Source organism: Culex pipiens, chromosome 1 (assembly GCF_016801865.2).
Source record: "Culex pipiens pallens isolate TS chromosome 1, TS_CPP_V2, whole genome shotgun sequence".
NCBI lineage: Eukaryota > Metazoa > Arthropoda > Insecta > Diptera > Culicidae > Culex > Culex pipiens.
Window position 1 is genome coordinate 42,730,876 of NC_068937.1, and position 16,009 is coordinate 42,746,884.

The window sequence follows — 16,009 nt, forward strand, 5'->3', positions numbered from 1 at the left end:
GCGTAACACGGTTCGGCGGGTTGTAGGTCAAGACCTGCATTTTACGAACGCTAGGCAAGCCACACGTCGAAAACGGAATTATACCTACACTCGTCCTCTCTTCCAGAGGTCCTCTCTCACCACCACTCCCCCCCCACTCACGAGTGAGTGACCCCCGTCGTGAGGGGTCCCTCCCCGTGCTGGGCTCAAGTGGGGCTGACCCAGTTCTCCGTTGGGGTCATCTCGGTGAGTGCCAAGATAAACAACATCGCGGAACTCACGGGTGAGTACGGTGAGTGACCGCTCCGAAAAGGGAGACAAGCTGTCTGGAAAAACAATTTGCCAGATTCCTTCACCCTTTGGGGGCGGGAAGTGGGATTACCTGTTTGAGACTTTTTTTTTGTTTTTGTGAGCGCGAGAATTGCGATGAGAGCGGAGCGCGAGCGTGAAGAGAGTGAGTACAGCGGGAGCGAGAAGAGAGCGTGAGTTCACGCCATTGTTTAAAACGGGGATCTTTGATCGTTTTGATCACGATTTAGAGTCTTTTTTTTGGAATATTGGAAAAATTGGGATTTCGGGATTGATTTTGCAAAATTTTTGAAAACAATAGCTGACCTTTGCAGTGGTTTGGGCATGACGTTTTTCAGCTCCATCTCCTTGTTGGCGGCGTTGTTCTTTTCGGCGGTATCACTTTGGCTTCCGCCACCCGGAGCTGGAGGCCCTCCGAGGGTTCGGCCCACGGGGAGCGTGGCCATGTTATCGCTGGCCTCGACGTCCACCGTGGCCACCTTCATCTCTCCGGTGACCATTTTTCGCGGGTAATCCGTTTATCCGGTGGCAATTTCAGTCAACTTTTACAATCTCTAACTTTCTACGAAATTTTGGGTGTTTTTCAGCGATTTTCCCACCAAATTTGACACTTTTTTCTCCACTTCACAAGGAAGACATCTTGTCGAGTCGTGTAACCTGGCGGAAAAAAAATCACAAAACACTCAACAATCACGCCACTAAATCCCAATCACAGCTTGAACTTTTATCCCGCTGTGGACTCCCCGCCACGAATCGAAGCCCACCAAAAACTGTCCAATTCCGACCCCTAATGAGACGCAAAATGTCGTCCTCCCTTTTCCTGATTAGCTCCGAGACAACACACTTGACCGAATAGCATCACACACACGCAGCAGCTTCCCTCCAGGTCACTCACGGGATCTCAGCGTGAGGAGCAACAAAAAAGGCGAACTCCCAGCATCCGAGAGAGGAGTTTCAACTTCCCTAAAAGGAAGTTACGACTTCCTGCAATTGGTTAGAGAATGAGTTCCGCTGTCACGCGCGGATGCTGCGAGCGCTCCTGAGTTCCGTGAGTTCCCGCGAGGGCCCTTGTTCGAGGACGTGCTCCGTAATTTTTCGATTTTTTTTTTCTTTTCGTTTTTCGGGCTACAGATTTTTCTTCCCTGGGGTGGGGCCGCGGACAGATTTAGGAAACGGAATCTCCGGAGAAATCTGGAATCTCCAGAGTTGGGAGAACTTGCAAATTTCTTCCCAAAAATCAGGTCTCATCAGCTAATCTTCTTCATTAATTATCCAAAAAGGCACCTGAGATTCACCAATTAGTCTTCCAGGACTTCACAATTCAATCCGAAACCCTTCTCCCCCCTCAATTATAACCTCAAAAAGCAACCTTCTTTGTTCGCACACAACCCTTGAAAGCACTCCCGAAAAGCAAGTTCCGCGCGGGAGGGGACGGCACCGGAGGACGAGGACAAACGGCAACGGACTGAAAACCCGGATCAACGACGACGGACCTGGAATCCGCGCGCACCGAAAACCGATGTGACCTGCGAATCGCCCAAATGTAGACTGAGGCTCGAAACGCTGAGAAGATTTCGCGGGACCGAACCGAGTGAGTGACTGAGGAACTCACCGGGCAGAGCAAGCAAGCAAAAGGGGGAAGAGGGTTTGTGAAACCGAGGGGTTGACGGCTTCTTGAAGGATTCGCTGCTGGCTGGCTGGCTGGCTGGTCCCTTTTCGTTGAGGCAAGAGCATGGTTCCACCGCAAGGACTTTGACATGGTTCGCTGCATAAGCTGGCTGGTGGGAACGAGAAACCGTAAATAGTTATTTTGACAAAAATCTCCAAATAAAACATTTGTCCATAAATTAGTTTCAACGAGAATAAAATAAATCTCTACATTTACTCAACATTTTCTCACAGTGTCAACACCGCTGCTGGAGTGCAACATCGAGAAATCACCTCCAGAAGGGTGCGAGAATCGACAGGATTTTGAAAGAAAGAAAAGTAGGTTGAGGTAAGATTGTGCACAGGGACCGCTGCACAGTTTGTGTCTGAAGAACCGGAAACTCTTGGCAGGCTAGTGAAACCTGGCCATAAGCGTAAGAGGGGTACAAGTTGCTACTGATGGAACGTTTCAAGTTGTGTTGGAAGTAACACGGGAAGACGTTTAGCGTGCGCAGTTTAGTTTACGTGGTGATTTAAAATCTTGGCTGTCCCAATTTATTTCATTAAAATAATAGAAGGCAAAACTTTTTTTTTTCAAGAAATGTTACTTTTAAAAATTTAACCGTGTATTATTTTTTTCAGTGCAGTTCATATCAATACCTTCAACTTTTCCGAAGACACCAAATCGATCAGAAAATTCCTTCAAACGATACAGAATTTCGAATTTTCATATATCGTTTTTGTATGGAAAGCTGCCAAATTTGTATGGAAAATTATATGGACAAACTAATGATGCAAAATGGCTTCTTTGGGCATACCGAAAGCACCAAAAAAGTTTCAGTCGGATTGAAAAATACAACAATTAAAATTCTGAAAATAAGACCGATTTCGTAAAGAATTGCTGCCATAATATTCTGCAATTTTGCAATATCAAAACAATACCTTGAATTGGTATGATACCAAATTTTGCTCTTGCATAATCCTCAAGACAAAGTTTAAAGGATCCAGGAATATCAAAATTTGGTATTGATACCAGAGAAAGGTATTATTACACGATTCCCTTGTTATTTTCCCATGCTCGGGATATCTCGAGATGGTATGGACCAAATTGACTGAAATTTTAGGTGAAGACACTCAAGTTAAAAAAAATCAAAAATTAAAAACTGACGATTGTATGAATAACATAAAAATATTTGTTTCTTTTTTTCACACTTAGTTTTTGAAAATCGGCTTTCGTCATGCACACAGGACCGGTGTAACGAGTCGTCGCCAAAATTTTGAGCCGATTTATTCAAAGCAGTGTTCAGATATCAAGCACCCATTTTTTGAAACTGTTAACTTCAAATTTCTTGAAATGTGTTTTGTTAATAGATGAAAATGTATATTTTAATGCCCTGCAATATAATATAATTTTTTTGTTTTACGATTTACATGTATGTTATGTTTTTGCCTTCCTCACCTCACTGAGGAAAGGCTATAAAATCACTCGAAAAATGAACTTCTTAATTCGACCTCGTAGACCCACCTTCACGTATACCTATCGACTCAGAATCATGTTCTGAGCAAATGTCTGTGTGGATGTGTGTAGGTGGGTGGACAAAAAAAGATTGTAAAAAGGGTGGTTTTTGCAAGAAACCCTATCATGATATACATTTTCAAAAAGGTATTAAAAAGTTCAAGATGGTATGTCAGAGACATAACCGAAAGACATAGGACCAAACAATTTGAATGTGTTTTTGGATTGCTAGTGAAATCTGAAATATTTTATTTTGTTTCATAGATTTGTCGGCAAAATTGTCATAAATGTTCTCCCAAGGTGAACCTTCTATGAGGGCACCGGCAACTCCAGGATGTGGCCACTACGGTCGAAATGTCAATTTTCATGTTCAGTATCAAAAACCATGAATTTTGATATCCATATTGCCACAACTCGTATGGTTCTGTTAAAGACCCTCCGGGCCCCGGGGAAACCTGCTTTGAGATCACCGGTCACTCAAGGTTGTGGCCACTACTGTCGGAATGTCAATTTTCATGTACAATATCAAAAACCATGAATTTTGATACCAATATGCCACAACTCGTATGGTTCTGTAAAAAGTCCTCCGGGCCCCGGGGGAACCTGCTTTAAGGGCACCGGCCACTCCAGGTTGTGGCCACTACTGTCGAAATGGCCATTATTATGTTCAGTATAAAAAACCATGAATTTTGATACCCATATTGCCACAACTCGTATGTTTCTGTAAATGTCCCCCCAGGCCCCGGGGGAACCTTCTTTGAGGGCACCGGCCACTCCAGGTTGTGGCCACTACTGTCGAAATGGCCATTATGTTCAGTATAAAAAACCATGAATTTTGATACCCATATTGCCACAACTCGTATGTTTCTGTAAATGTCCCCCCAGGCCCCGAAGGAACCTTCTTTGAGGGCACCGGCCACTACAGTCGAAATGGCCATTATTATGTTCAGTATCAAAAACAATGAATTTTGATACCCATATTGCCACAACTCGTATGTTTCTGTAAATGTCCCCCCAGGCCCCGGAGGAACCTTCTTTGAGGGCACCGGCCACTCCAGGTTGTGGCCACTACTGTCGAAATGGCCATTATTATGTTCAGTATCAAAAACCATGAATTTTGATACCCATATTGCCACAACTCGTATGTTTCTGTAAATGTCCCCCCAGGCCCCGGGGGAACCTTCTTTGAAGGCACCGGTCACTCCAGGTTGTGGCAACTACTGTCGAAATGGCCATTATTATGTTCAGTATAAAAAACCATGAATTTTGATACCCATATTGCCACAACTCGTATGTTTCTGTAAATGTCCCCCCAGGCCCCGGGGGAACCTTCTTTGAGGACACCGGCCACTCCAGGTTGTGGCCACTACTGTCAAAATGGCCATTATTATGTTCAGTATCAAAAACCATGAATTTTGATACCCATATTGCCACAACTCGTATGTTTCTGTAAATGTCCCCCCAGGCCCCGGAGGAACCTTCTTTGAGGGCACCGGCCACTCCAGGTTGTGGCCACTACTGTCGAAATGGCCATTATTATGTTCAGTATCAAAAACCATGAATTTTGATACCCATATTGCCACAACTCGTATGTTTCTGTAAATGTCCCCCCAGGCCCCGGGGGAACCTTCTTTGAAGGCACCGGTCACTCCAGGTTGTGGCAACTACTGTCGAAATGGCCATTATTATGTTCAGTATAAAAAACCATGAATTTTGATACCCATATTGCCACAACTCGTATGTTTCTGTAAATGTCCCCCCAGGCCCCGGGGGAACCTTCTTTGAGGGCACCGGCCACTCCAGGTTGTGGCCACTACTGTCGAAATGGCCATTATTATGTTCAGTATAAAAAACCATGAATTTTGATACCCATATTGCCACAACTCGTATGTTTCTGTAAATGTCCCCCCAGGCCCCGGGGGAACCTTCTTTGAGGGCACCGGCCACTCCAGGTTGTGGCCACTACTGTCGAAATGACCATTATTATGTTCAGTATCAAAAACCATGAATTTTGATACCCATATTGCCACAACTCGTATGTTTCTGTAAATGTCCCCCCAGGCCCCGGGGGAACCTTCTTTGAGGGCATCGGCCACTTCTGGTTTTGGCCACAACTGTCGAATTGGCCATTTTTCATGAGAACCGCCGCATCATAGCGACTTCCACGCCGTCCGCTTCGCTCGAATTTCCTCCTTCTGCTGCCGGTGGTTCTTCCTTCTGGTTGCTGGTCCTCTTCTTCTATTGGCCGCTGCTGCTGCTGCTCCGCGCCGGCCCGACGTGCACAGTTCGAGTGCTCGTTCCAAAGTGACTTGCTTTTGCGAAATTTTCTGCTTAAATAGCGGCACAGCCGGAGAACGGCACAAAAGAGGCGCGGTCTCGAATGCATACGCTCGCTCTGATTGGTCATCTGTCCGATTTGTACTGAAAAATTACTCATTTTGATTGCATGTTTTAAGTGCTTTAACTATGTTTAGTCAGACTATCTATGTAGTTAAACAATAGCTGAAGTCTTCCTCTTTCGATTGGTGGTCCAACCATCTGGATTGATTCACAGGGAAAAAAGATATAAGCGTTCAAAATGTCCCCTTTTTTAACGCTTAAAAGTGACGCTTTGGATCGAATTTCTGAACTGGCCCCCCAATATAGTAAGTAAAGACATAGTCCTATGTCAAAAGACCTTTCCAATGAGCCCAAAACATCAAGGATCTGACAATCCTATCAAAAGTTATTAGCACTTGAGTGTTATTTATACACTTTTTTAAGGCCGGATCTCAGATATTTCAGTAAAAATTATGTCCGGGTCCATCATGCGACCCACCGTTAGTTAGATAATTGAAAGACCTTTCAAATGAGCCTAAAACATCAAGGATCTGACAATCCTATCAAAAGTTATTAGCACTTAGGTGTTATTTATACACTTTTTTAAGGCCGGATCTCAGATATTTCAGTAAAAATTATGTCCGGGTTCATCATGCGACCCATCGTTAGTTAGATAATTGAAAGACCTTTCAAATGATCCTAAAACATCAAGGATCTGACAACCCTATAAAAAGTTATTAGCACTTAAGTGTTATTTAAACACTTTTTGGAGGCCGGATCTCAGATATTTCAGTAAAAATGATGTCCGGGTTCATCATGCGACCCATCGTTAGTTAGATAATTGAAAGACCTTTCAAATGAAACATCCAGGATCTGACAACCCTATCAAAAGTTATTGGCAATTAAGTGTTATTAATATACTTTCTGGAGGCCGGATCTGAGATATTGTGATAAAAATATTGTCTGAATCTTCCATGTGAACTTTCGTTGGATAGGTTTTTTGCCTTCCTCACTGAGGTAAGGCTATAATCCTGCTCTAAAATTGAACTTTTTAGTAAGAGCTCGAAAACCCACCTTGATGTATACATATCGACTCAGAATCGAAAACTGAACAAATGTCTGTGTGTATGTGTGTGTGTATGTGTGTGTGTATGTGTGTGTGTATGTGTGTGTGTATGTGTGTGTGTATGTGACCAATAATGTCACGCAGTTTTCTCAGCACTGGCTGAACCGATTTTGACCAAACCAGTCGCATTCGACTTGGTTTAGGGTCCCATACGGTGCTATTGAATTGTTTGAAGTTTAGATAAGTAGTTCAAAAGTTATGTATAAAAATGTGTTTTCGCATATTTTCGGAAGTTGAATAAATAGCAGTAAACTGAACCAAACATCATCATGTTATACATCGTTAGTTAGGTAATTAAAAGACCTTTCCAACGAGTTCAAAACATTGATAATCTGGCAACCCTGTCTCGAGTTATACCCACTTAAGTGATATTTATGTACTTTTTGTAGCCGGATCTCACTTAAATGCATGTAAACAATGTCTGGATCCACCATCTGACCCATCGTTGGTTAGGTAATCGAAAGACCTTTCCAACGAGTCCAAAACATTGATAATCTGGCAACCCTGTCTCGAGTTATACCCACTTAAGTGATATTTATGTACTTTTTTGTAGCCGGAACTCACTTAAATACATACAAACAATGTCCGGATCCACCATCTGACCCATCGTTAGTTAGGTAATCGAAAGACCTTTCCAACGAGTCTAAAACATTGCAGATCTGGCAACCCTGTCTCGAGTTCTGACCACTTAAGTGATATTTATGTACTTTTTTTGTAGCCGGATCTCATTTAAATGTATGTAAACAATGTCCGGATCCACCATCCAACCCATCGTTGGTTAAGTAATCGAAAGACCCTTCCAACGAGTCTAAAACATTGAAGATCTGGCAACCTTGTCTCGAGTTCTGACCACTTAAGTGATATTTATGTACTTTTTTTGTAGCCGGATCTCATTTAAATGTATGTAAACAATGTCCGGATCCACCATCCAACCCATCGTTGGTTAAGTAATCGAAAGACCCTTCCAACGAGTCTAAAACATTGAAGATCTGGCAACCCTGTCTCATGCTATGACCACTTAAGATGCGACTTATGATCCCTTGAGTGACATGTGTGTTTTTTGTATTCCGGAACTTAACGAAATCAGACGAAAATGGTGTCCGAACCCATCATATCACATATCACCCATTGTTGGAAAAGGGTGAGGAAGGCACCAACCACATAGGTGGATTAAGTTAGTTTTTTTATCAGACCTTGCCGATGAGCCAGAAAAATTGAAGGTCAGCGAACCCTATCAAAAGAAATCAGTTATAAAATTGATTTGTCAACCCTCTAACGCCCAGAGCTGTTTGCTTATCGTAAAAATAGTAAATGGCTAAATTTTGGTACAATATTGCAGGAAATTCTTTACTTTGACCCATAAACATCGAATTGGTGCAAAAAAGTTGAATTTGAAGTGGTGCACCAGAGCACCATCAGGAAGATGAGCAACTTTATTTTAAATCACAAAATCTCGTTTTCTTCAAATCTATTGGTTCAGTTGTTTGAAAATGCTTCGAAATGTGTTAAAACTACTTATTCTTTGCTGTAAGACTATATTTCTGAAGTATGAATTACAAATTCAAAAATCTCAGCATTTTTAGATTTCTTTGATTGGCTCATTCAAAACTCACAAACAACAATTTTCATGAAAAATAAGGAGAATAATAAAACCATCGGTCTAATAACAATGTTTTGTCTTGTTTATGAATTGTCAAAATGTTTATAAACTTTTGGTTTGGTAAAAATAAACTTTTTCTGTAATTTAGAAAAAAGTGCTCCTAAATATTTAGTTGCTCATATGCCTAGGTGGTGCTCTGGTGCACCAAATGAAAAAGGTTGAAAAACACTCAAAATTGGTCCAAACTCACAATGTTATTCACAGGGGTTCTTGTCCAAGGTTCAAATGATAGCAAAACATTTTTTGTTTCATAAAATTTTGTGTTTGGTAATTTTTACGGGCTTTTGAAAACAGGTCTTATTTATTTCCCTAAAATTTGCCCATTTTTGTTTACATTTTGTACTGTAACTTTGCTTGTGTTCGACCAAATTTGATAAAATTTGGGGAGATGTTAGTATACATTCTACATGAACACCTGCAACTTAAAGCTCAATGAAAAGTTGTGTCAGTTCCGAGATATTTGAGTTCAAACTTTTGGTGCTCTGGAGTAACCATGGGCGGGAGAGGGTTAAACATGTTAAGGTAATGTTGCTATTTTTACTGAATGTATTGACTTTATGAATGTGAGGAAGGCACCAACCACCTAAAGGTGGATTGAGTATCGTTTTTTTTTAATTTTAATTTGAAGGCAACTTAAAATTGATTTTTATTAAAGTGTGACTTTTTTTACCTGTTAAAGTCATGACCATGCTTGACTTTTTGTTAAAATATTTATATCGTGAAGATTAATAAATTTCGTACTAGTTTTCTTCAAAGACATTGATGATTAATTGACCACTGATTGGACCAAAATTTGTTAGTTCATATTGGTCCAAATTAAATGGTTCAGGACTTTTTGAAGAATAAGTTTTGAATTTATAAATTATATCGGCTCAGAGAATTAATTTTTCAAGTAGTATTCAATTTTTGACATTGATTGTCGAACCATCTGTATTGTATTTTTTTATTCTGTCAGAGTCACAAAACAGCTTCTTTGGGCATTTGTGAATGCAAAGCTGAATAAAAAAAATACGAATATGCATAATATGCCTTAGAGTCTTAGATAACTGATATATTTAGTTTGAAATAGTTGTTGTCATCCAAATAACATAAACTTTTTAACTATCAAAACTATTATTAGGTAACTATTAAAATTTGTTTCACGTTTCAGGAAAATAAAAGTAGTATATCACGGAATTTTGTTTAAAAACACATGTAAAATTTAACTTAGTTCAGCACATGCAAGTAAAACCGACAAAAAAAACTGTACCAAAAATCTCAAATCCCATCAAATTAAGATATGGAACGGTTATTTAACATTATCTTGTTTTGAATATTCCTAGACCCAAAAGGTAACTTGATAAACTGTTAGTTCCAAGAAGTAACCACACAATTTGGTCAGTTTCTCAGTCTTAAAATTCCATAAAATAGTTCAAAGGTCATAATCATAAAATATTTAATCGATTCGATATCTTGATCAATGTTGCAAGTAATGAATTAAACAAGGAAAAAACAAAAAAAAATAAGTAAAACTATATTTAAATTTAACACTAGATCGCTGTAATTTTTTTCAAAGTTTATGTCCCATTTGTTTGCCCCTCCCTTTGTTTCTGGCATGAGTCAAGGAACATAAACCATAAAAAAATTGCATCGGCATTAACCTTAATTTATGAAAAATATAACTTTAAATGTAAATATTATAGATTAAAATTCAAATTAAATTAACAAGCTCATTAAACATGGAACTTCATACTTTATGTTTTGTATTTATTTTGAATGAAGATTAAAAGATAATGTTGGATATCCCCTCTGTGAATTGCTATACAAATTTTCAAACTTTATTTCAGTTAAGAGAGATTAGACGTTCATAATCACACACATAATTATGCTCCTAAACTAAATCACTAAATCACTACACCCCCAGTAGTACAAATTCCCGCCGAATCTTATCCATTCAAGGTTTCAACAATGAATGGCCCTCCCCCATCACCCATCCAGCACTAGTCAGTCATTCAGTCAATCAGTTCCGCGAAAAAACTCGTCGAGGGTGAAACCACATTCGCCAAAGAAGGCAAGCATTCATATTTTCCCTACTTTTATGCAATAATTTCCACCCTCTGCTCGTGCAAACCGAGAGCATCCCTGCTAGCTCATTGTCTCAAAATCAAAATCGTGACTCCAACTGCAACCTCGCGTGGCATTTTTTTGCTTCTCTCATCCTGCGGTTAATGAAGTACGCGAGAGGGTCCTCTATTGTTCCACGTCCTGCCCTGAGTGGATTTTTCTGATGACTTTGGAAATTTCAAGCTATTGATTTTTTCCCGTTTTTCAAGAAAATTAGATTTTTTCCCTCCCTTGTTTTCGTGAGGAAAAGCTGCTCCAAACAGGACACTCGGATGCTGTGAGAGACATTTGTGAGAGGGTCGCGTGAGCGCTCACAAGTGACTCACTCTCATTACTCTTCCTCTCTCGCTCTCGCTATCTCATGAGTGATTGGTGAGAGAATGAGCGCAAGAGAGAGAATGAGATTCGTGAGTGGTGTTGCGAAAATTTTCGCAACACTCTCATTTCCCTTGCACTCACTTTCTCTCACTCTCACCGCTCATCAAATCTCACTGAAAAACAGGAGGGAAATTCGCAACTCCCTTTGCGTTTGTTGTAGCAAAGTAGCGCCCCAAAACAGAGAAGATTTTTTCACGACCCAAGTTGAGGAAGGCCCCTGACGTGAGGCTCGTAAATCCTGACACTCCCGAACACTAGGTGTGTGTGTGTGTTCCTATCCGAGGGTCATCGTTGACGGAGGGTTGAGGGGAAATGGAAAATCGATTTTTACGCGATGCAACACGGGAGACACCCGGGATATAGTAAGGAAGTATGCAACAAACGTGTGTGCGATGGGACCATGTTTGGTGTGCATCAGAATAGGAGTTTTGCGGTCAAAGGAACGGACGTTAACCAATTGAGAGTGCAGGATAGGGAGTTATGTTGTGGCCGTTGTGGAAGTCATGATGACGGGGAGGAATTATGATTTCAAATTGTTAATTTTAATTAAAATGCAAACAGTGCGTTGAAATTTTGTTTGAATTGACAGATTATGGTTGCATTCCATTTGGTATTTTATTTTTCTAACTAAAAATAGGTTTTTTCCGTTCTTCGTCTTATTTTTCAAAGAATTTATGACAAGTGTTCGAAAATTTAAATCAGATCATTTTCGTCTCATACTAGTTTTATGGAATCTGAAATAAATATAAGTTTTACTAATTTTGGTTGTAACAACTCAAATTGTTATGAAACGCCTTAATGGTTCAAATATTCTTTTTGTCTTTACTGGAAATCAAAACGTGAAGGGACAAGAGCGTTTAATTTAATAATTTAAATCACTCGCTAACAACTGCTTTAGCTTTTGAGCAATTCCTGCTCAAATCAGGATTTTTTCTGGTACTTTTGTACCCGACCCTCTCCGATTTCAATGAATCTTTGTAGACATGTTAGCCTAAGCCTATATAAGCCATTTTTGTGTATATGAAGCCAATTGTACTCGAAAATATCATTTAAGAGGGGCGTATGTTATTTATATATTTTGGAATTTTGCAATTCAAAATTACTGTACCTCGAAGCCGTTGCATCATATCAAAAAGTGGTCAAAGACAAACTTGTAGGAAATTGGACGGGATTTCTGAAAAACATACACTGAAATAAAAATATACGCCACTTTTATGACATTTTTTTATTTTTCTGATTAGAAGTTTAATTTCAAGGTGATGTCACATTTTTTTTTTGTTCAAAATGTTTGAAGGAATAGCCTAAGATGTTACAAAAAGACACACGAACAATGAAGGATGGTATGTCTCTGCTAAAAAAATAGAAAACTCATTTACTAAAACAGTTTTTATGAAAAGTAGGGCGTCCAATTATCCCGAGTTTTGAAATTCCCGGGAAACGGGAAAAATATTTTTGGAATCCCGGGAATTCCCGGGATCCCGGGAAATTTTTGAAGCAGTAATAAAATCTATGTTTTCACTATACTTGTTATGTTTTTCAAACCTAAAATTACAGAATTAGCTCAATACTGTTCAATACTGGTCATAATTTACACATGAATCTTACAAAAGCTTAATCAATTTCATAAAATAAATAAAATTTAATAGAAAATATTGAAAGAGCAAGGCATTTTGCGGATCTGTAAACTAAATTTTCAGCAATTTTCCCTAATCAGCCAAATTAATGCTGATACATGCCGAATACAAATTTGAATGCTTCAAAATTCTTATTGAGTACTATGTATTCAACTATTCATCTTTTTCCACAACCAAATCTGAATTTCCAAACCAAAATTTGATGTGTTTTCAATTTCAGGAATTCCCGGGACAAAATTTAAAAAATCCCCGGATTCGGGAATTCCCGGTTTTGCAAAAATCCTGGGATTTTTGTCCCGGGAATTCCCGGAATGGACGCACTAATGAAAAGTGGTCTGAACGTCAAAATTTCCAAAATGCGATAATGAAATTTCCCAGACACTTTACATAAAAGTCTCCATATCGACCATTGTCCTATGTCAAATCCTTGTGAAGATACAGCGGTTTTAAAAATAAATATGTTGAAAAAATAATTTTTTGGTGATTTTTGGCAATTTCTATATGACAGACTTCATTTTTCAGGCTTGTAAATATTTATACTTGTCCAATTTCCCATAAGTTTGTCTTTGACAGCTTTTCAATTGGATGTATGGGCTTACAGATATATGCTTAATTACATTGCTCATAACTAATATAAATAAAATAGTATATTTTTCAGTGTGGTAGAAACCTGGATAGTAAATACAACCCTCTGGCACCACTGTAAATGGCTAGAACCAACTCTCTGGCACCACTGTAAATGGCTAGAACGTTTGACAGTCACCAAAACCTCGATGAACCCACGTAGTAGTATTAGTGAAGAGCCCACGTTGTTTATCGTGGGCTCTTCACTAATACTACTGCGTGGGCTCTGTGAGTGTAGCAGTATTGGTGTTGTCTGAACAAATCTGAACTTTGAACTTGCAAAACCGTCTTCATCGCCATTTCGCGGGGCATTTCTCCATAGTCTCTGGCGGATAGGGTTCTTCGGGAACGTGTGTTTGGAAATCTGTCTCGTGTCATTATTTTTTCATGAAAATCATTTCAACATTAGGAAATTATGCCTTTTTTCACCACGCGGCTTGTTTATTTTCAAATTTTGACAGCAAATGCGTTCTTCATCTTCTTTGTTGCCTTCATGTTCGCGTCGAACATTTAGGTTTCATAAACATGGCCGTCGTGACAGAGGGCTGAGTAAATAAGCTCACGTAAATATTAAAACGAATTAAATTGGGAAAGATGTCAAAGGCAGACTTATGGGACATCGAACGAGCTTTCTGCTAAAAATATTTACGAGACTGAAAAATGAAGTCTGTTTTTATAGAAATTGCTAAAACCCACCAAAATACCCTTTTTTCGACATTTAAAAAAACCGTTGAATCTTCCCAAGGATTGGACATAAGACAATGGTCAATAAGAAGACTTTTATGTCAAATTGTATGGGAAATCGATTCCCACTATCGGTTTAAAAAAATCAACGTTTAGCCCATTTAAAAAAAAGTTTATGTAAATGATTTTTATTTTTTTTTTAAAGAGAGACATACCATCCTGCATTTTTCATCAGTCTTTTTGTAACATCTTAGGCTAATTCCTGAAAAATTTTAAACAAAAAAAATCGTGACCTTACCTTTAAATTTTACTTTTAAATTTAAAAATCAAAAAATATCATAGAAGTGGCGTGTATTTATATTTCAGTTTATTTTGTCAAAAAGCCCGTCAAATTTCCTACAAGTTTGTCTTTGATCACTTTTTGATACGATGCAACATCTTCGAGTACAGTTATTTTAAAATTTTAAAATGCAAAAATATATAAATAACTTACGCCCCTCTCAAATGTTATTTTCGAGTACAATTGGCTCCATCTACACAAAACTGGCTTATATAGGCCTAGGATAACATGTCTACAAAGTTTCTTTGAAACCAGAGAGGGTCGGGTACAAAAGTAAGGGAAAGTGTAAGTGTAACAAGCTAAGGAAATGCTCGTTAAACCCATTTTTTTTTTTTTTTTTTTTTTTTTTTTGGGAGGGTGATCCAGCCGCACATCGTTGATGTCGAAACCTCTAAACTGGGCCCTCGTCCTGTCGCGTCCGTCAGTAGTCTTGTCGTACATTACAACTAGAATCAGATCTGCCAATGAATTAGTACACTTCGACCAAATAAACACTGACGCTGCATGGATCTGACTCTAGAATAAATGCACAGTTGTGTGTTATTCATAAGTCCAAAATGTTCAATTATTCATTTAAGTTCAAATATTCACTTGTAGTTGTTATAGCAATACCTATGCTTTCTACTTGCTTGAAATTTTTAAATAATTTACTAGAACGTTTTCGGATTTTCTAACTTTTCTGAATAACACATTTACTACAGCGCGACAAAAATAAATTAGCATGTGCAACTACCTGGTCATGCCTACTGACTTTGACGAAACTTTTAATTGCTGTGTTTTCGACTCACCTCTTTTTTCTGCTTTTTTTTTTTTTTTGAAGAAATTTTAATGAAGTCCCTATTACAAAAATGAAACATTTTTACTTACATCGTCGAACTCGCCACGAAGATCGTTGAGTCTGTAATGATATTGTTTTATGGATTAGCAATTATTTTCTTAATCTGATAGTGATTAAACTTACCAGTTTGAGTGGTATCTTAACTAAAATTACTTCTATAACTTATTCACTAAATAGTAACAATTATGTTCAAATCAACAGGGTGTGTTCTAATCATCAAACACATCCGGCCCGTTTTCATCACTAAATCCAGCAAAGTCCGACGAAAGTAGTGAACCATCCGAGTCCTCATCGGAGTCCTCCGAGCTCACCTCATACTCCGATTCTACCATGTTGATGAACAATGACTTTGTCAACGCCTTCATTTTGTTTTTGTCCATTGCTGCTTCATGTATTACTCCGAGTGGTATCTTGCTCCTTTCGATGTCGCTGAACATATTATTCCTGACCGTGTAAGCTGGACGCCCTCTTTTCTTGGGGAGCGGAATCTTGTACTCTAACGCAGCCTTCAGGATTCCTCCTTCTGGACTCCTTATCACGTGCGCCAAAAAGTTGAATCTTGCACTGCGAATTTTGTTGTTGATGGTTCGATTATCCAGCCAATTCGGGGCGATGTGTGGATTGTTGCTCGCCACTCCCTCGTGTTCACCATCTGCACCTCCCTCACTTTGAGACTCTCCGCTCGGCACCCTTTCAGATTCATCTCGTGAACGGCCACTACCAGCCCTTCCCTCCTCGGCCTCTCCGGCAGCGTGGAGGCTCTCGCTGCGGCCTCTCCCAGATTCCAGATCCAACAAGCCTTCCTCCTCCTCAAGGAACCCGTTAGCAACCGGCTCAACTGTGTCGACTTCT

General features: G+C 39.3%; 1 protein-coding gene across 8 annotated transcripts in view; it reads right to left on the reverse strand.

Moving 5' to 3' along the window:
• Positions 1 to 16,009, reverse strand: part of LOC120428373 (proton channel OtopLc) — a 115,749-nt gene that overhangs the window by 20,884 nt on the left and 78,856 nt on the right. The window contains exons 1-2 of one of the 8 annotated variants that reach the window (XM_039593886.2): positions 1,658 to 1,842; positions 595 to 945 (exon numbers count right to left, since the gene is read on the reverse strand). The exons of the other annotated variants lie outside the window; for them this stretch is intronic. Of the exons in view, the coding sequence (XP_039449820.1) occupies positions 595 to 788 (194 nt within the window). The 5' untranslated portion in view covers positions 789 to 945; positions 1,658 to 1,842. Of the gene's footprint in view, positions 1 to 594; positions 946 to 1,657; positions 1,843 to 16,009 lie in introns of those variants that run through there. 8 annotated transcript variants of the gene reach the window in all.